Here is a 19,807-nt window from a genome sequence, read left to right as displayed (position 1 = left end):
CGCATGCGCAGACGCGACACTGCGGGTTGCGAACGTGCCTCCCGCACAGATCACGTTTGCAAACCGAGTGTCCACTGTATTGGTACAGAAGGGAAGAAAAAGACAGTGGCTATCAGTCAAAACATTTATTAAATGTAAACCTGGCAACTTTCACATAAAATAAATCGGTGCAGAAACATGGATTGTCTGCGACACCTTTTCACTCAATGTCCTTGCAGAAGCACCTGCGATCAAGGCAGTAGACAAAATTGTTCTTAGGGGTTCAGCACAACCATCGTGGTAACTAAAGGCAGGTAGAGATGGACAATGCATGCAATTAGATCTGCCTTTGTGGAAAGAGTGTGTGGTGGCTATGGCCTTAAAATGCATTGCTCCTTAAACCCAAAACAGGCCGACGAGTCAGAACAGAAGGAGTTTGTGCTCTTAATCTGGAGGGCTTCAGACGCCAGTTTTCTCTTGGGCAAGTTGAGTCGGATCCAAAGGGACTTCAGATTGTCGTTTGTTCAGCTTCAGAAGTGCAAACAAGTGTAATTTTAAGAAGGCGGCCCTCTCTCGTCAAAAATTGAACACCAGGAAGGGTGGTACCCGAGCCCACAAACAGCATCTCTGCTGAATCTCAGCATCCATCTGTTGGGAACCTTAAAAGCAGGCGCCTGATTGGCTGGTGTAGGAGGACTGACCAGAAGCATGGACGTGACAGAAGACGTGGCCTGGGACGGCCTTCTTCCTGCACTGATGTCCGGTCCTGGTGACTCCTTGGCAGGGTGGGCGTGGAGTCAGGGAGCAGTTGGACCTGGAATGAATATATATCAGAAAGATGGGTGATAAACAGGGCAGTTAGAGAAACCATCTGATACTAATGTGGTTTCCTGCAACTGAGATTCAGAGGTGCGCAGCCTGGGAGTCATTTTGGACTCACAGCTGTCCATGGAGGCACGGGTCAATTCTGTGTCCAGGGCAGCTGTCTACCAGCTCCATCTGGTACGCAGGATGAGACCCTCCCTGCCCGCAGACTGTCTCGCCAGAGTGGTGCATGCTTTAGTTATCTCTCGCTTGGACTACTGCAATGTGCTCTACGTGGGGCTACCTTTGAAGGTGACTCAGAAACTACAACTAATCCAGAATGCGGCAGCTAGACTGGTGACTGGGGGCGGCCGCCGAGACCATATAACACCGGTCTTGAAAGACCTACATTGGCTCCCAGTACGTTTCTGAGCACAATTGAAAGTGTTGGTGCTGACCTTTAAAGCCCTAAACGGCCTCGGTCCTGTATACCTGAAGGAGCGTCTCCACCCCCATCGTTCTGCCCAGACACTGAGGTCCAGCGCCGAGGGCCTTCTGGCAGTTCCCTCACTGTGAGAAGCCAAGTTACAGGGAACCAGGCAGAGGGCCTTCTCGGTGGTGTCACCCGCCCTGTGGAACGCCTTCCCACCAGATGTCAAAGAGAACAACAACTACCAAACTTTTAGAAGACATCTGAAGGGAGCCCTCTTTAGGGAAGCTTTTAATGTTTGAAGTATTACTGTATTTTAATATTTGGTTGGAAGCCGCCCAGAGTGGCTGGGGAAGCTCAGCCAGATGGGCGGGGTATAAATAATAATTATTATGATTATTAGTGTATTATTGCTGCCTCTGACCGTGGAGGGAGGGCAGAGCCATAGTGGCTAGGAGCCATCCATAACCCTTTCCTCCTTCATGAATTTGTTGAATCTTTTAAAGCCATCCAGGTTGGTGGCCATATGCCGCCTGCTGTGGCAGGGAGTTCCACAGTTTAACTGTGATCTGTGTGGTGAAGTGCTTCCCTTTATCCATCCTGAATCTTCCCAACATTCAGCTTCGTTGGACGTCCACACATTCTTATGCTATGCTGCAGTGTGCAGTACTCGGATGTAGCCTGCCCCGGAGAGTGGAGGCTCCATTTAGACATCACACCCGAAAGAGATCTCGTCTTGGTCCGCTGAGAAAAGGGCACGTCGGGTTTTGTTACTTACACATCGCTGGCCATGGACTCGTTTGGGGAACTGGTCCTTGAGATGGGAAAGTTGAAGGCTGAGTCCAGGCGGTGGTGGGGGAATTTCTCCAAAGTGGCCTGTTTGGAAGAGAAAAGACTTTGGGAGGGTGGGTGCCTTATGGCCAAGAAATAAATAATAAATTATTATTATTCACGTAGCACCAACTTGGACTGTGGAACTCACTGCCACAAGAAGTTGTGATCATTTCCCTCAGCTGCTCATGTCCCCAAAAACAGTGGGACAGAGTAGGGTTTTGAAGTGGAACTCCACAGAAGTTCAAGGGTTGGTGAGTTTTTCGAACCGGAAACATCTCCAAACACTACACACCCAAGGCAGACGTCTTCCCTCCTCGCGTTCAGCACAGGACACCTAAGCAGTCTCCCCCAATACCTCATGCCTGCTGGAGCGGGTCAGACTCTGGCGCCGAAGGCTCATAGGGTGAGGGGAATAGCTTCGCTGAGGCTTCCAGCCCACCGCAGGATGCACTGTGCCTTCCTCCAGAAAGATGCTCTCGCCCTTCATTGGAGAGTCTCTTGCCAGGTGAGAGTCACCTGTGACACAAAGATTGGCAAATATTGGGCATAGGATGGGGCTAATGGTGGAGACATGCCTTTGCCATTTACGACAGAATTCCAAGGACCAGTGTATTCTCTGTTCAGAAGAGGGGGAAAACCAAACCAGCTTCCCAGCAATAGCTAGCAAACATAACACACTTAAAGTTTTAAGTGTCTATACGCTTATCGCATTTATAAATTTTAAATTTATTGTTGTACATTGTTTTAATTGTTTGTTTTCCTTCTGCGACTGTACCCCCGAGTGTGTTTTATAAGCTGCTCTCCGACCGTAATAAATTGTCTATCTGTCTAACACAGCTGAGCACTGCTTCAAAGCGCGAAGCCTCTAGTCCTCATGGAGGTGGAAGGGAAAGCACCCATTTTTGTGCTGCGAGTTTAAAGCTTCAGAATCCAGAATGGAAACGCATTTTATTAAGTTATTTTAAGTCATTTTGTAAGATTTATACACCGCTTGATTGTCAAACTCCTCAAAGCAGTTTGCAAAAAAATAAAATTATCGGTAAGAAAAATGAATGGCAATAACATAAGACCTTCAAAAAGGGATTAAAACTCACATCAACTTTCTAAATACCTGGGTGGGCATGCCTAAACAAAAATGCTTTTAGCAGGCACCAAAAAGATATCAATAAGCAGGGAGTTCCTAAGTTGCTAAGGGCTTTATTTGCAACTGGAACACATGATGCTCAATGTGACACGGATGGGGAAGAATTTAAATACCTGCTTAGCCAGGAAAAAAACCCCCTCAGAGGTTGGGGCTAGAGAAGTCATTATATAGAATTCATGTCACAGGATAATAAAATATAATAAATTAATAATAATAAATTTATTATTTATACCCCAGCCACTCTGGGAGGCTCCCAACAGAATATTAAAAGCACATGCAGATAACAGGCTATATTCTGCAACACCTACAGTCTTAGCGGTAAGCAAAAAAAAGTAAAATTCGCTACAAATCAGGTTCTTCTCTAACATTTTTCCTGATCCACGCAGTTGGCAGAAGAGCCGTTTTCTGGACAGTAAATGCAAATCATCACCCCAACCCTTTGTTCTTGGCTCCCTAAAGCCGCTGCCACGCACACCTGAGAATTGCTCACCTGTCGCGTAGCTCAAGTCTTCCAGCTTCTCCAGTTCCCTTTTCAGGAGGCCAACCTCACCTTCGCTGCGGAGAGGAGAGGAGAGGCCAATCAATCATTTTCTCGCTGCTTAATATTGAGTCTGGCCACTGGTTCATTCCAGAGTTTCATAGAATCTTAGGGCTGGGAGGCACCCCTTGGGGTCATCCATCCCAACCCCCTACAACGCAAGAATCTCAGCTCAAGCATCCATGGCAGACGGCCACCCAAGCTCTGCTTAATCCAACCTTTCAATATGCAGCAGCATCGCCTGTTCCTGGCCACGCCTTCCTACCTGTCGGGCGTGGAGGTGAGCCGGCAGTGGCTGGAGCCTTTCACCTGTGCTTCCTGGGTGCCCACTTCTGCCCCCTGCCTCAGACGCGGCAAGGTGGGCTTCCATCTCCTTCCTTTCATGGCACAGTGGCAGAGGGTGCCTAGGAGTCCATTGCCTAAAGGGCAGAGAAAGCGCACATCGATATCACTTGCCGTACTTTCCAACTCATCTACTCTGTGGGCTCAGCGCCAGGCAAAAAGAAGATGAAAACTACTTCACTTGGTGTGCTGGTGGAACTGAAAATCAGCTGGTTTTCTCTTAAGAGGCAGAATATCTCAATCTTCATGTACTGTGATTTGTTGCTATTTTCACCAATTATAGATGAGTCATTCTTTGTTGTAATTGATAAGTGTAAACTGTCTTAATTATTACCTGCTGATGTTTAATTTTAGTGTTTACTATTGGATTCTAATACATTATTGCATCTTGCTTTATTTGGTATAAGTTGTTCAAAGTTATTGTGACTTTTTATATATTTTTATATGACTTTTCATATAATTGTTACTATTAAAGTTTGATGTTTATTATTATTATTGTGTGTGTTGGAAGCCACAACAGAGGGGTTGGGGCAACCCAGCCAAATGAGTGGGATATAATTAAAATAATAGTATAGTAGTAGTAGTAGTAGTTGTAGCAGTATGTGTTGGACCTGGAACTCCAGGAATCCCCTGGACACTCACTAGACTGTTTCTGTCCCCCCCCCCCTCCAGTTTTCCCTCCCAGTACATTTTTTGTCGTTCTGCAAATCTTTTTTATTTCATAAAATTTATGCACACCTTAATTGTGAAGAATCACCTCCAAGCTGTTTAGAAAAAAAAGATAAAACAATAAAACCAACTGCTCTAAGGTTTGTTTTTAACAATCAAACGGTGTGTAAGTGAAATAATAATGTTAATAAGAAGAACTGACAATAATGTAAGACTTAAAAAAAAAAAGACAACATGCTAAACACTGATATGCTGGGTTGCATAGACTTCATGCTTGCCTGCGACAGTCAAGATTAAGAGGCAGGTGAGCGACTTGAAGCCCAAGGAGACGACCTGGTTCAGCTCAGACAGGGCGTTGGCCACGACGAGGACTAGCAGCGTGGCACGCGGGAGCCCAGGAATCTGCAGGAAGGTCATGATGAGGGCGGCCAGGAGGAAATAGCTGCCGTGTAGGACACAGGTATAGATGGAGCTGAGGCTGAACCCTGCGAGACAGAGGTGGGCACAAAATGCTCTAATTCCCGTATTTCGCTTATTTGCTAAGCTGTTGTGATTCTGCATTGTTTAAAGCTTTGCATTTTGCAATCGCGCTGTGATCTAAAACACTCAGCCTCTTGGGCTTGCCGAGCAGAACGTCGGCAGTTCGAATCCCCGCGACGGGGTGAGCTCCCGTTGCTCGGTCCCTGCTCCTGCCAACCTAGCAGTTCGAAAGCGCAAAAAAAAGTACAAGTAGATAAATAGGTACCGCTCCGGCGGGAAGGTAAACGGCGTTTCCGTGAGCTGCTCTGGTTTCGCCAGAAGTGGCTTAATCATGCTGGCCACATGACACGGAAGCTGTACGCCAGCTCCCTCGGCCAATAAAGCGAGATGAGCGCCGCAACCCCAGAGTCGGTCATGACTGGACCTAATGGTCAGGGGTCCCTTTACCTTTACTGATACAATAGTCTTTATTGCCATAGTCCCATACAGAACAACGAAATTGAAAAAATCTACATCAGACATTCAAAAACATTCAACAAGCCTGCTATCCCAGCTATCCCAGCCTGCTTAGCCCCCTAAAAACTCTGATACCACATAATTAAATACAATATATACCCATAGAGACTACCTTAAAGGTAAAGGGACCCCTGAACATTAGGTCCAGTCGCGGATGACTCTGGGGTTGCGGCGCTCATCTCACTTTATTGGCCGAGGGAGCCGGCGTACAGCTTCCGGGTCATGTGGCCAGCATGGCGAAGCCGCTTCTGGCAAACCAGAGCAGCGCATAGAAATGCCGTTTACCTTCCCGCTGGAGCGGTACCTATTTATCTACTTGCACTGGTGTGCTTTCAAACTGCTAGGTTGGCAGGAGCAGCGACCGAGCAATGGGAGCTCACCCCGTCGCGGGGATTCGAACCGCGACCTTCTGATCAGCAAGTCCTAGGCTCTGTGGTTTAACCCACAGCGCCACCCGCATCCGTAGAGTCTACCTTAAGTAAAGGTAAAGGGACCCCTGACCATTAGGTCCAGCCGTGACCGACTCTGGGGTTGCGGTGCTCATCTCGCTTTATTGGCCGAGGGAGCTGGCATGACCAAGCCGCTTCTGGCAAACCAGAGCAGCGCACGGAAACGCCGTTTACCTTCCCGCCAGAGCAGTACCTATTTATCTACTTGCACTTTGATGTGCTTTCGAACTGCTAGGTTGGCAGGAGCAGGGACTGGGCAACGGGCACTCACCCCGTCGTGGGTATTCGAACCGCCAACCTTCTGATCGGCAAGTCGTAGGCTCTGTGGTTTAACCCACAGTGGTTTAACCCGCAGCGCCACCCACGTCCCTTTAGAGAGACTACCTTACACTGTATTTAAAACCAAAATCGCATTTGGATAGAAACTGTTTCTCAGGCGGCTAGTCCTGGTCTTTATAACCCTGTACCTTCTTCCAGAAGGCAGAAGCTGAAAGAGATCATTTCCGGGGTGCGCACTATCCTGCGCTATCTCTGCAGCTTTCTTATGACACATGGAAGCGTAGATTTGATCCAAGGTGGGAAGAGGGCACCCAATTATTCTCTCCGCAGTCTTTACAACCCTGGACAGCATTTGAAACTTTGAACTACCTGTGCAGATCAGCGGCTGCCAGGGAACTGATGAAACGGAAATCAATATGATAACCTGACCCCTTTCCCCCCGCAAGCCCCAAATCTTATTTGGAGTTCTGCCAAGATCAGATTTGGGGTGGAGAAAAGAGAGGGGAGTTTCCTTGCACAATTGGAAGGCGTTGAATCGACTTTGCTCCATTCAACCTCCTGCCTCTGCCCTTCCAAAACAGTCTTACCTGCCCAGCTGATGAACCTCCGGATGTGTTGCAGCTGCCCGTCCACACTCGCTTGCATCCGGTCCATGGCGTTCAGCAACACTCCAAGACTCTGGTTCATCTTCTGCAGCTTCTGCATCAACTCCTCATAATACAAGGCCGTCTGGTTCTGGTAGGCCGTGAACAAGCCCAGGTTGGTCTCTGGGAAGGAGGGCGGAGGGGGAAGAGAAACGACCAAGTTCAGAGCGCAAGCGGAGAGGCAGTCTTGGCTCAGTGGCCAGAAGGGTTTGAACGCCACCTCCCACCACCAACCTGTCTTGGAGTAGACTTCTTGAGCTCGCCTCTGCACCTGGGACAGGTCCTCAAGGATGGTCCTGTGACCTTCTTGAAGCTCCAGGTCCTGCTGATCTAGGTGACGGCTGACGTTTTCTGCAAGGGGAGTGTTAGGTGGAACATATCAGACGACACAGCGATTCTTCAGACAGCTCTTTTTTATTCACAGGCCAGAACAGAACTGAACTGAAGGGTTCAGCCAACCTGCTTATATAGAGCTCCACTACAAAGCAACAGTAACAACTTTCTGTAACTATCCAATCACTGAAAGTCACTTTCAATTCCTTATTTACATATGTGGACCTGAGTGAAAACTATCTACAGTATCCCCCTGCTGGCCTAGGGTGAGAACTCCAGTACGTAACAGAGAGGAACATGGGCAGCCCTTGCTTTTTGGAATTTCTGCTGCGATACCCAACAAACCACAGTTTACGTCGCGATATGACCAGCGTCCCCTATCTGCTCTTCCCTGAAACCCTATCAGGGGTCTCTTCCAGCTCTGCAGAAATTGAAGACATCTCTGTTCTACCAAGTCTTCCCAGCTGGATGAAGGGGTCTCTGCTGTGTGTGCAGCTTTTAAAGTTAGTTGCTTTTATTTTCTGTGCTTTCAGCTTTTTTGTAGCAATTTTCATTGCAGTTCTTGCATTGCTTCAAGATATGTGCATTGAAGGAGATGAAATAATTTATTTTGTTGGACTACAACTCCCATCATCCCTGAGCTCTGGCCTTGCTAGCTAGGGGGTGATGGGAGTTGTAGTTCAACAACATCTGGGGACCCACAGGTTGAGAACCGCTGAAAGCCAAACCTGCCCCATTTATTTCAGTGATGGGTAAGTAAGGTCTGGAGATTGACCCCCCCCCAAGCCAGAAAGCTCCTTTCTATAGGGTCAAAACATGGACTCCCAAGGCAGGATTTGGCACTCTAACCCGCCCCCGCCCCCCAAGACGATGGGAGCAAGCTCTGCAGAATTTTTTGGGCCCACTGATATTGCAGTTAGTAATACATTTCTGTGTCAGTTAAATCTATTATACTTAACAAGAACCTCCCTACCACTTTGGCCCTTGTCCCTCGCTTACCCATCCTCTTTGTGATGCCCTCGATCAGTTCTGCCACCTGCTGCTGCCCGCTGGCAATCAGAGCCTTCTCCCGAACCAGTTGGTCCAGGTTGTCATTGATGGACTCCTCCATCTCCACCTGGCTGCCTTGCAACTTCTCCTGCTGGGCCAGGATCGCCTCCTGGCTGGTAGCCACTTTCTGCAGCGATTCCGACGTCAGCTCCTTCAGCTCCTCCTGCCCGCTCTGCAGGGGAGGGAAGTCGCAGAATAAGGAGCGTCAGAAGCGAGGGCACCCGAACGGAAGAATAGATAAAGCTGCCCAACAACAGAATCCATACATTGCTCCACCTGGCTCAATATTGTCTGCAGGGACCAGCAGCAGCTCTCCAGGGTTTCCCGGGCACTAATTCTTAAACTGTTGTGCGTATAATGACCAGACGGCACAGTTCAGGGGCGGAATGTGCCCGGTGGGGCAGGTCTTTCCGCAAAACTGATGGAATGAGCCCTGCTTCCCAAACACAGGGCAGGAGAAAGCTCTCTCCCCCCCAGCTTCAGGTCCCAGTTTCTGCCAATACTTTTCCAAATTGCACGGGGCAATGCAGTTTCTGGACACAGAAACCTGCTTGCCCAAAGGGACTTTTCCTTTCTCTACCCCACAGACCCTGTTTCTCTCCCAAATCTGCTCCAGATAATAATAATTTTATGATTTATACCGCACCCTTCCCGGTTCAAAAACCGGGCTCAGGGCAGCTAACAAAAAACTTAAAACACTTAATTATAAAAGCAGCATAAAATACAGTATAAAAACACGAATAACAATAAAATTCAAAAATCAATTTAGGGGAAATAAGCATTAGATAATCCCCAGGGCTAGGTGGCTGAATTGGGTCCTGCTTGGGCCAGCGAGGAGATCAGGGGAGAATTAGCTGTAATCTTCATAAAAGGGGAGGGGGAGGGAAGGGAAATAAAAGATCAGGCTGAATTCAAATTAAAGGCCAGGTAGAATAGCTGTCTTACAGGCCCGATGGAAGGAGGTTAAATCCTGCAGGGCCCTGGCCTCCTGGGACAGAGCATTCCACCAGCTGGGAGCCATCACTGAAAAGGCCCTGGCCCTGGTGGAGGATAGTCTGACTTCCTTAGGGCCCGGGACCTCTAAACTATGGTCATTCATGGACCTTAAGGTCCTCTGCGGGGCAGACCAGGAGAGGCGGTCCCGTAGATACGAGGGCCCTAAGCCACAGATAGTCCTCCAGCCCCCCCAAGGAAGATCCTAATTTATAGATCTATCAAATCCCAAGCAGTACAAGCCTTAAGCATTTTCATCGCTTCCAGCTGGCTGACGGCAGTGGAGACCAAGGCGTTGACGGTGTGCTCCGCTCGGCGCTTGAACTGCATCTGACGGGTGGCGTAGCAGACAGCCCGGGCTCGGTTGCTCACGATGTGGTAGGCGTTCCACGTGTCCGGATCCATCCCCGCTGTGCATTCTGCTAGAGTCTGTTGGGCGAACAGAGAGGGAGGGGCAGATCATGATTGAATGAATCATTGCGGGAACCCTACAGCTCATCCGAGACCCCGGAATTCATGCAACTCTGTTTAGATCGGTTAATTTTTATTTTATTTACGTAATGGGGTATCAGCCTCACCCTTGCTGTCTGAACCAGGTCATTAAAACAAGGAAATGTAACTGGCTTAGCTCTAGGAAAGGAGCTACTTGAAATAAAAAAATTAAGGCATATAATTAATGAAATAAAAAAATTAAGGCTTATATATAAATGTTCATGGATGTGCCAGGCAAACACGTACATAAATGTATGGGCCACATGTCTGAGGCAGCACAGGAAAACAGCCCTGGAGCCATTTTGGCTCCCAAACTGACCAAATGTTTTCTCTGCAAGGTCAAAGGAAAATGGAAACGCCTCCCCATTGTCTTTTCATTCGCAAAACCTGTCTTAAGGGTATGTCTGTGCATGAATAGGGTGAGCCTGTGACCTGGCTCAGGAACTAAGTACTTGTCACTACAAAAGACTAGCCAGGCTCCCCAGGGTATCCAATCAAGTGACCATTAACAGGTAACCTGCCAGACAGGAGATAAACAACGCACTCAGATTTCTGTTGTAGACCGCCCTTTCTGTGATGTAGGTATGATGTTTCTGGGGGTGGTCTTGGACTCCAAGGTGGGCAATTTAAAATGTCTATATAAGGGCGGGCACACCTTGGTTCGGGGTCCTCCTCTTTCTCCTGCATGTGAGGGGAGCACCCTGTTGCAACAGTTTAATAAAGATCAGGCTTACTAGCTGCTTTGCTTCTCAATATTCTCTGGTTGGCCTCTGTTATTTTCTCCGACTGATAGAGAACCTGCAAAGGACTCTATAAGGGCTCTTGTGTCCCCCATAAGGGAATAAGGGCAGATTTCTGTTTATTACAGTAAGATTCCAGGTAGGTTCCCAAACCAGATTAGGTACCATGTCGGCAGTGCACAGGTAAGTCCCACGTCCTTCGACGCTGGCCTGGCAGTTGAACAGGGAGACGCCCAGCTTGGCCAACTCCTCTTCTGTCAGGTCCGTGCAAGACGACCGAAGCTGTGCAACCACCTAGCAATGAAGGTAAGAGACAGAAGGGAAATAACCAGGCAGAAAGGGGGGGATATCTCCTGTTTTGCTATAGCACTTTAGTGCAAAAGGGAATATAAAGTTGGTACTTGTAATATGAGACCACCCAGCCACCCAGAGTGGCTGGGGAAACCCAGCCAGATGGGCTTGGTATAAGTAATATATTATTTATTTAATTAATTATTTATATATTATTATTATTATTATTATTATTATTATTATTATTATTATTATTATTCCTCAATGGACATTTAGAGGCAATGCAAAGATCTTATTTTGTTCTAGGTCTACACATCCCTTGTGAGCATTGCTATAGAAAAAGGAAGCTTCTATAATTCTTTGAAATTGTACCTGGAGGAGCGTCGCCACCCCCAACGTTCAGCCCGGACACTGAGGTCCAGCTCCGAGGGCCTTTGGGCGGTTCCCTCACTGCGAGAAGTGAGGTAAGGAGGAACCAGGCAGAGGGCCTTCTCGGTGGTGGCACCCGCCCTGTGGAACACCCTCCCATCAGACGTCAAGGAAATAAACAACTACGCATCTGACTTTTATAAGACACCTGAAGGCAGCCCTGTTTAGGGAAATTTTTAATGTTTGACCTTTTATTGTGTTTTTAATATCCTGTTGGATACCGCACAGAGTGGCTGGGGTATAAATATAACAACAACAACAGTCAGGTTACAGACGCTTCAGGTTGCGTTTTTTCGGGTTGCGGACCACTGAAACGCGGAAGTACCGGAATGGGTTACTTCTGGGTTTCGGCAGTCGTACATGCGCAGAAGCGCTAAATCGCACTTTGCGCATACACAGAAGCACCGAATCGCAACCCGCGCATGTGCAGACGCGGGTTGCGAACGTGCATCCCACATGGATCACGTTCGCGACCCAAGCATCCACTGTATTATTATTATTGGGGCCTGGGTGGCTGTTGTTTGGAGCGTGGTGCCGATAATGCGAAGGTTGCAGGTTCGATTCCCATATGGAGCAGCTGCGTGTTCCTGCATTGCAAAGGGTTGGACTAGATGGGTCCCCTTCTGACTCTACAATTCTGCGATCCGTTGTAGAATGCAGAGCGGAAAACTCCGGGGCAAACCTCCACGATAGAATGCAAGCTGGCCCGCAACTGCAGGGAGAAGATGATTAAACTGCAGGCGGACCTTATGGTGGCAGGAGTCCAGGGGCGAGAGATCCAGCCGCCGGGCCTCAGCTAAGAACCTCTCATCTGCCGTGGTCATCTCAAAAGGCACATGGGGAAGCCGAGCTGGGTCTGGAGGAGGTGCGGGGGGCACAGGGGCTTTTTCTGGGGTTCCACTTCGAGTGAGCCAGCCGAAAAACCCAGAGGACGACGCAACCAGGAGCAGGAGAAGCGAGAGGCAGAAGGCCCAGCGATCAAGAAGCAGCATCTTCAGAGGGTGTCCTGCAAGGGAGAGACAAGGACGGTGATATATGCATTGCAGGGGGTTGGACTAGATGACCCTTGAGTCCCTTTCAGCTCTGTAGTTCTATAATTTTTAAAATATATATATTTTTATTAATTTTTACATGAAATTTCAAAAAAAAATGCAACGTATTTTCTCATCTTATTCAATGTTTTGGACTTCCATCAAACACATCTGAAGATTTTTCAAACTTTATTATTATTATTTCAATATTATTATTAATCACTTAATCTGCATTTCATTAATTTCACTATTACTTTTAATAGTCCTTCACTAATAGTTCTCTTCATACTTTTTTCTGCAATATTTCACATAGTCCTCCTTACAAAACTTCTTGCAGTCCTACTAGCGTAATCTGCTGATTACAATTGCTTTTCAGTTGTAGTTCACATATTTACTCCAGTCCTCTGAGAATCTCTGGTCCCGCAGGTTTCGAATCCTTCCTGTCGTCTTGTCTTAATTCTGCATAGTCCATTGCTTTTATCGGTAATTCTTCTTTCCATTTCTGTGCCAACAGTACTCTTGCTGCCGTTATTGCATATAAAGGTAAAGGTACCCCTGCCCGTACGGGCCAGTCTTGCCAGACTCTGGGGTTGTGCACCCATCTCACTTAAGAGGCCAGGGGCCAGCGCTGTCCGTAGACACTTCCGGGTCACGTGGCCAGCGTGACAAAGCTGCATCTGGCGAGCCAGCGCAGCACACGGAAACGCCGTTTACCTTCCCGCCAGTAAGCGGTCCCTATTTATCTACTTGCACCTGGGGGTGCTTTCGAACTGCTAGGTTGGCAGGCGCTGGGACCGAGCAACGGGAGCGCACGGCCGACCTTTCGATCGGCAAGCCCTAGGCGCTGTGGCTTTTACCCACAGCGCCACCTGCGTCCCTGTTATTGCATATAGAAACAGTTTATTATCCTGCAGTTCTATGATTCTACATATGTTGTGGTTTGTTGCCGTTTCCTGATGCTAAAGTTTTGTTAGGTCTCTATGTGGGTCACTGTAATCAGAGTTTTAGCGCTGGAAGGAACCCATCTAGTACAAAGCCCCTGCAACAGAGGAATCTTTTTGCTCAACGTGGAACTCAAACCCACACAACTCTGACATTAAGAGTGTCATGCTTTTACTTCTGACAAGACAGAAGTACTGTTTTGGGGGAACAGGGGGCGGGCGGGTGTGGGGGACTCCCTGGTCCTGAATGGGGTAACTGTGCCCCTGAAGGACCAGGTGCGCAGCCTGGGAGTCATTTTGGACTCACAGCTGTCCATGGAGGCGCAGGTCAATTCTGTGTCCAGGGCAGATGTCTACCAGCTCCATCTGGTACGCAGGATGAGACCCTCCCTGCCCACAGACTGTCTCGCCAGAGTGGTGCATGCTCTGGTTATCTCTCGCTTGGACTACTGCAATGTGCTCTACGTGGGGCTTCCTTTGAAGGTGACCCGGGAACTGCAATTAATCCAGAATGCGGCAGCTAGACTGGTGACTGGGAGCGGCCGCCGGGACCACATAACACCGGTTCTGAGAGATCTTCATTGGCTCTCAGTACGTTTCCGAGCACAATTCAAAGTGTCGGTGTTGACCTTTAAAGCCCTAAATGGCCTCAGCCCAGTATACCCGAAGGAGCATCTCCACCCCATCGTTCAGCTCGGACACTGAGATCCAGCGCCAAGGGCCTTCTGGCGGTTCCCTCACTGCGAGAAGTAAGGTTACAGGGAACCAGGCAGAGGGCCTTCTTGGTAGTGGCACCTGCCCTGTGGAACGCCCTCCTAGCAGATGTCAAGGCAATAAACAACTCTTTTACTTTTAAAAGACAACTGAAGGCAGCCCTCTTTAGGGAAGTTTTTAATGTCTGATGCTGTATTGTTTTTAATATTCAGTTGGAAGCCGCCCAGAGTGGCTGGGGAAACCCAGCCAGATGGGCGGGGTATAAATAATAAATTATTATTATTATTATTATTATTATTATTATTATTATTATTATTATACCAACTGAGCTGGGCATGTTGAATTTTCCAACTTTCAAATTACCAAAAATGAGGGGTGCTAAGAAGTTGTAACATGACTGGGGAATTCAAAAGGTGTTTGGTTTTTTTAAAACCAATATAATTTAGTTTTGCTTGGTAAGTAAAACGTATGTAAAAAAACGCATAGAAATAAAAAATGATTGCCAAGTATTTGCAGTTATCTTGTATATTATTATTATTATTTAGCATTGCATGACATTTTCAGAAGGCAAAATCAAAATGCTTTTGTTTTCCGAAAGCAGTTTATGTGCTTCTTCATCCAGCAAGCTAAATGTCGCGTCACAAAAATAGCAGATTTGAATTTCTCGCACCCAAAACCAAATTTTAAGCCCCCCTCACTGAATAAATTTGCAAAAAGTAAGTTTCGCCTCCTAAAATGACACACCCTGTTAATGGTTTCACGTTGCAATGTATTCTCTTTCCTTTTATGATGTGCCTCCGGTTGTTAATTTTTTGTAAGTGGTTTAGAGAGTCTTTTGCAGCGAATTACTAATAAGTCAAAAAAACCATCTGGTCCGCAGCCAGGATGGCACCTAGAAAAATAGGCAGACATTGGGTGGGTGGGGGGCACCAGACCATAAACTTCTGCTGCTAACCGGAAAATTTTAGGGGAAAAGTGCAGAGGGAGACATTTTTGCCAGCTGGGTCCTTTGTCTAAAATTAAGGGGAAAGGGGAAAATTCACATTCCCTGTTGCTCAACAAGCCTTGGGAAAAAGAGGGCGGGGTGTGTGTGTCCCATAATGGTAATTAATAGCACTTCAATAGCACTGCTGCCCTGTTGAAAGCTATTGTTTTCCAAAGATTATTCTATCTGGCTCCACAATAGACCAAGATAGCCAATTGTTTGGGGTATGTTCCTGCAAAGGCAGCCCTTGGAAAAAACCCATAGAAGTAGCCCTTCAGGATGAGACTTTGAGGCTCTTTGGATCCAGCATGTAATTTTCCCACAGTGGTCAATCACCGGCTCTCTCATCCCCTCCCCACCCCAATATAGGGAAGGGTTATAGTTCAGCATAGACTGCAGTGGTGGCCAAACTTGGCCCTCCAGCTCTTTTGGGACTACAACTCCCATCATCCCTAGCTAACAGCACCAGTGATCAGGGATGCTGGGAATTGTAGTCCCAAAACAGCTGGAGGGCTGAGTTTGACCACCATAGAGCAACTGCCCTGCATTCAGACGGTCCCTGGTTCACGCCCCAGCATCTCCCAGGAGAGGAGAGGTGGAAGAAACTTGTCAGAAACTCTGGACTCAAGTGTAGACAATACGGAGTCAGAAACAAGCCAAGATCTTTCTCTGTGTTCCCTAAGCAGAGCATGAAAGCAATAGCTTCCCCCATTCCTTCCTACTGCAGCACCTGGCATTCCAAGATAGACTGCCCGAGAACATGGAGGTTTCATTTTGCTAGCAACGTACCCAACAGCAGTGCTTTTTTCCCTAGGGGGAACGCAGGGGTACGCACACCCCTAAACATTTTGTGAATCTAAGTTTGGCCTCATTGAGGGGCAGAAATTCAATATGAGTAGGAAAAGGAAAGTACATATATATATATATATATATATATATATATATATATATATATATTAGGGGGGGAAAGCACTGCCCAACAGCATGAGCAAGCATGCCTGGAGCTTTCGCTGCCGGTTTTCTTTAGGTAAGCAGTTAAAGATATTTTTATAGGAATAAGAATGAATAGTTTCACCTTTGCTCCAGAAACAGAGACCAGGCTGCATGCTCTTCCTGATAGGGGCTCAGCCAGACATGCTATTACAAGCAGTAAGGCATCCTGGACCATAAAGATCCTGGACCATAAAGAGCTGGACCATAAAGAAGGCTGATCGCCGAAGAATTGACGCTTTTGAATTCTGGTGCTGGAGGAGACTCTTGAGAGTCCCATGGACTGCAAGAAGATCCAACCTCTCCATTCTGAAGGAAATCAGCCCTGAGTGCTCACTGGAAGGACAGATCCTGAAGCTGAGGCTCCAATACTTTGGCCACCTCATGAGAATAGGAGACTCCCTGGAAAAGACCCTGATTTTGGGAAAGATGGAGGGCACAAGGAGAAGGGGACGACAGAGGATGAGATGGTTGGATGGTGTTCTTGAAGCTACCAGCATGAGTTTGACCAAACTGCGGGAGGCAGTGGAGGACAGAGGTGCCTGACATGCTCTGGTCCAGGGGGTCACGAAGAGGCGGACACGACTAAACGACAACAACAAGGCATCCTGGAAGAACCATGAACCTTGGTAAGCTGGATGTGGTCAAAAATGAGATGGCAAGAAGGGGAAGAAATGGACACAGTGAGAAATTTTACTTTCTTGGGCTCTATGATCACTGCAGATGGTGACAGCAGTCATGAAATTAAAAGACGCCTGCTTCTTGGGAGAAAAGCAATGACAAACCTAGACAGCATCTTAAAAAGCAGAGATATCACCTTGCCAACAAAGGTCTGTATAGTTCAAGCTATGGTTTTCCCAGTAGTGATGTATGGAAGTGAGAGCTGGACCATAAAGAAGGCTGATTGCCGAAGAACGGATGCTTTTGAATTCTGGTGCTGGAGGAGACTCTTGAGAGTCCCATGGACTGCAAGAAGATCAAACCTCTCCATTCTGAAGGAAATCAGCCCTGAGTGCTCACTGGAAGGACAGATCGTGAAGCTGAGGCTCCAAGACTTTGGCCCCCTCATGAGAAGAGAAGATTCCCTGGCAAAGGCCCTGATGTTGGGAAAGATGGAGGGCACAAGGAGAAGGGGACGACAGAGGACGAGATGGTGGGACAGTGTTCTCGAAGCTACAAACATGAGTTTGACCAAACTGTGGGAGGCAGTGGAAGACAGGAGTGCCTGGCGTGCTCTGGTCCAGGGGGTCACGAAGAGTCGGACACGATTAAACAACAAGGCATCCTGGAAAGTTTCAGGTCAACACTATTTGAGCAGAAACAGGTGGGAAAGGACTCAGAAGGTCCAAGGTTTAATCCCTGGCATGTCCAAGGCGGACTGGCAATCCACACACACAAATACTCCGCCTGAAATCCCTGGGGAACTGCTGCCAACCAGTGTGGACGATACAGAGGTAGACTGACCAATAGTCCCATAAGGCAGTTTCCTGTCCATCAACCAGGAAAGTCTTTAGAAAATGAGATTATGATTTTATTTTATTTTTAAAAGACCCATACCAGGTACACTGCAGAGGGTTTTGGGTGCCTACCCCCTTCAAAAACCATGTCAAGATTCCTGCATTGCAGCACGTTGGACTAGACGACCCTCGTGGTGTCTTATGATTTTAAGGCTTGGCATCTGGATATTTCCGGGGAGACAGGAGCAGCTCTAGAAGCAATGAGCTATTTATTCATGTCTGCTACGATAGCGGCAAGAGTCTTGATAGCACAAGGATGGAAGAACGAAGAAACCCCGACAAAGGAAGAGTGGCAAGAGAAATTGATGAACTACGCCGAATTGGCTAACATACAAACTGCGAGATAAGGACAACTGTGACTTCAAAGAAGAATGGGAACTTTTTACAAAGTATTTAAAAAGACAACAAAATGAATTAGACTCCTTGGCACGTTTTGAATAAACATACACAAATTTAGTGATTGGTAACATGGTAGATAGATAATATAAGGATGGAAATAATTTTATAATGTGCAGAGAGAGACATGGGTTGAGAAATCAGAGAGGAAGGGAGGGAAGTCTCAGCGGGGAGGGTGGGTTTGATGGGGTGGGAAAAAAGGGGGGAATGAATATGATATGTTTTGATATATTATGTTGAAATTGTTAATAAAAAATTTAAGGAAAAGAATAAAATAGAAGCAATGAGCTAAAGCTGGACATCGAAACGCTAAAAATCCCATGTAATTTGGGAGACAGAAGAATGTTGACCACTCCCAGCAAGGTGTTACACCCCCCTAGTCAGCAGCAGTGTCGTATAGTGGTTAGTGTGTCAGACTAGGACCTGAGAGACCAGGGTTCAAATCCCCACTTGGCCATCCTGAAGCTCACTGGGTGTGTCTTTGGCCTTCTCTGGCCTACCCTACCTCACAGGGCTGTGGTGATTATTAAAAGGAGAAGGGGGAGAAGCCAGCATGCCCCCTTGAAATCCTTGGAGGAAAGAGAAGGAATAAAAAATAAAATAAAATAATATATAAAATAAAATAAAGTATAAAATAAATTATAAAAAATTAAAATAAAACATAAAATATAATATAAAATAAAATACCCCTGGGCTGCTCCAATAAAAAATTCTATACGGAATGGGAATGCATAGGAGAATACCTGAAGAAATGTGGTGTTAAAGCAGAACTCTTTATAGGCAATTGTTAAGTGTGTAAGGACAAAAGAATTATAATTTAACAGTTTTCAAGTTATTCTATTTTGTTAAAGCAACTATAAAAAAAATATTATGATGGGAAGATCTCACACAGGTGAAGGGAAGCAGTGGGAACAAGGGGAGGGTTAGGTTGAATTTGGGAAATAAAATAATATATGGGACAGCAAAGGATATAATAGATTCTAATAGAATAGTAATATATTGTAACCAGAATAGAAGTTCAAAAGGGGAAGTAAATGTATTTTTAGTATTTTCATTATGGTAATTATTATTATTATTTTATTTTTTGAAAAGCTTTTATTGTTAAAATAATTCAGCATTAATACACACATATTGCGAATATACAAACATACATTTCATACAATCCTTAAAAATGTTCAAACATATCCTTTTCTCATCACCATCCACCACCCCTCACCCCACCTTTGTGCTAGACTTCCAATCTACTCAATTGCAGTTTCTTTCCGCTTCTATTACTTTCTTTCACACACCTTTAACCTAATTTCATGCTTCTTTTTCTATTACACATTGCTATCCATCTTATTTAGTATTCCAGTATTTAAAACGGAATTTGTTTATTCTGATTTCTCAATATGGTTTTGCAAGCATCCTTTAAGCACCTTCCAGTCCTTTTTAGAAGGTGGAAGAATCTCAAAAGAGAAGATAGACAGGGACAATAATTATTATTTCTTATCGGTAAAAGGCAATGTTAATTTAGGCTTCTTCGTTTTGCTGTCTGTACAATTTTCTTAAGTCCATAAAAAACGAAACCCCTCGACCAAGCGTCTCCCCACCTGCCTCGCCTGCGTCTCCGGATTCCCCCAAACGCGCATTTCGAAAGTTTCCCGGCAAAAGCGCTACCAAATCCATTCTTATGAACACTTCTGACGGTGACGTCAGAGCCGGCCCAGCCAACCCGCAGCCGCGCCGGCCCTCCCACGCCCCGCTTGGAATCCAGCGGCGGCCAATCAGGAGAGCGGAGGCGAAAGATGAATGGCC

The 19,807-nt window shown here is 46.7% G+C and overlaps 1 protein-coding gene across 1 annotated transcript; it reads right to left on the bottom strand.

The window, feature by feature from the left end:
- Positions 1-376: 376 nt before the first annotated feature.
- On the bottom strand, positions 377-19,740 carry LOC128417024 (protein brambleberry-like). The gene is made up of 13 exons (XM_053395173.1): positions 19,603-19,740; positions 12,183-12,442; positions 10,882-11,010; positions 9,728-9,913; positions 8,441-8,663; positions 7,343-7,459; positions 7,052-7,231; positions 5,019-5,225; positions 3,995-4,148; positions 3,682-3,746; positions 2,403-2,563; positions 1,992-2,089; positions 377-793 (listed from the first exon to the last, which is right to left on the bottom strand). The coding sequence occupies exons 1-13, from the start codon at positions 19,676-19,678 to the stop codon at positions 640-642; spliced, it is 2,010 nt and encodes a 669-aa protein (XP_053251148.1). The 5' UTR covers positions 19,679-19,740; the 3' UTR covers positions 377-639.
- Between the last annotated feature and the right edge of the window lie 67 nt (positions 19,741-19,807).

This window comes from Podarcis raffonei, chromosome 7, assembly GCF_027172205.1.
Source record: "Podarcis raffonei isolate rPodRaf1 chromosome 7, rPodRaf1.pri, whole genome shotgun sequence".
NCBI classification, from domain to species: Eukaryota; Metazoa; Chordata; class Lepidosauria; order Squamata; family Lacertidae; genus Podarcis; species Podarcis raffonei.
Note: the sequence above shows the minus strand (reverse complement) of the source record. Positions and strands in the feature narration are given on the sequence as shown.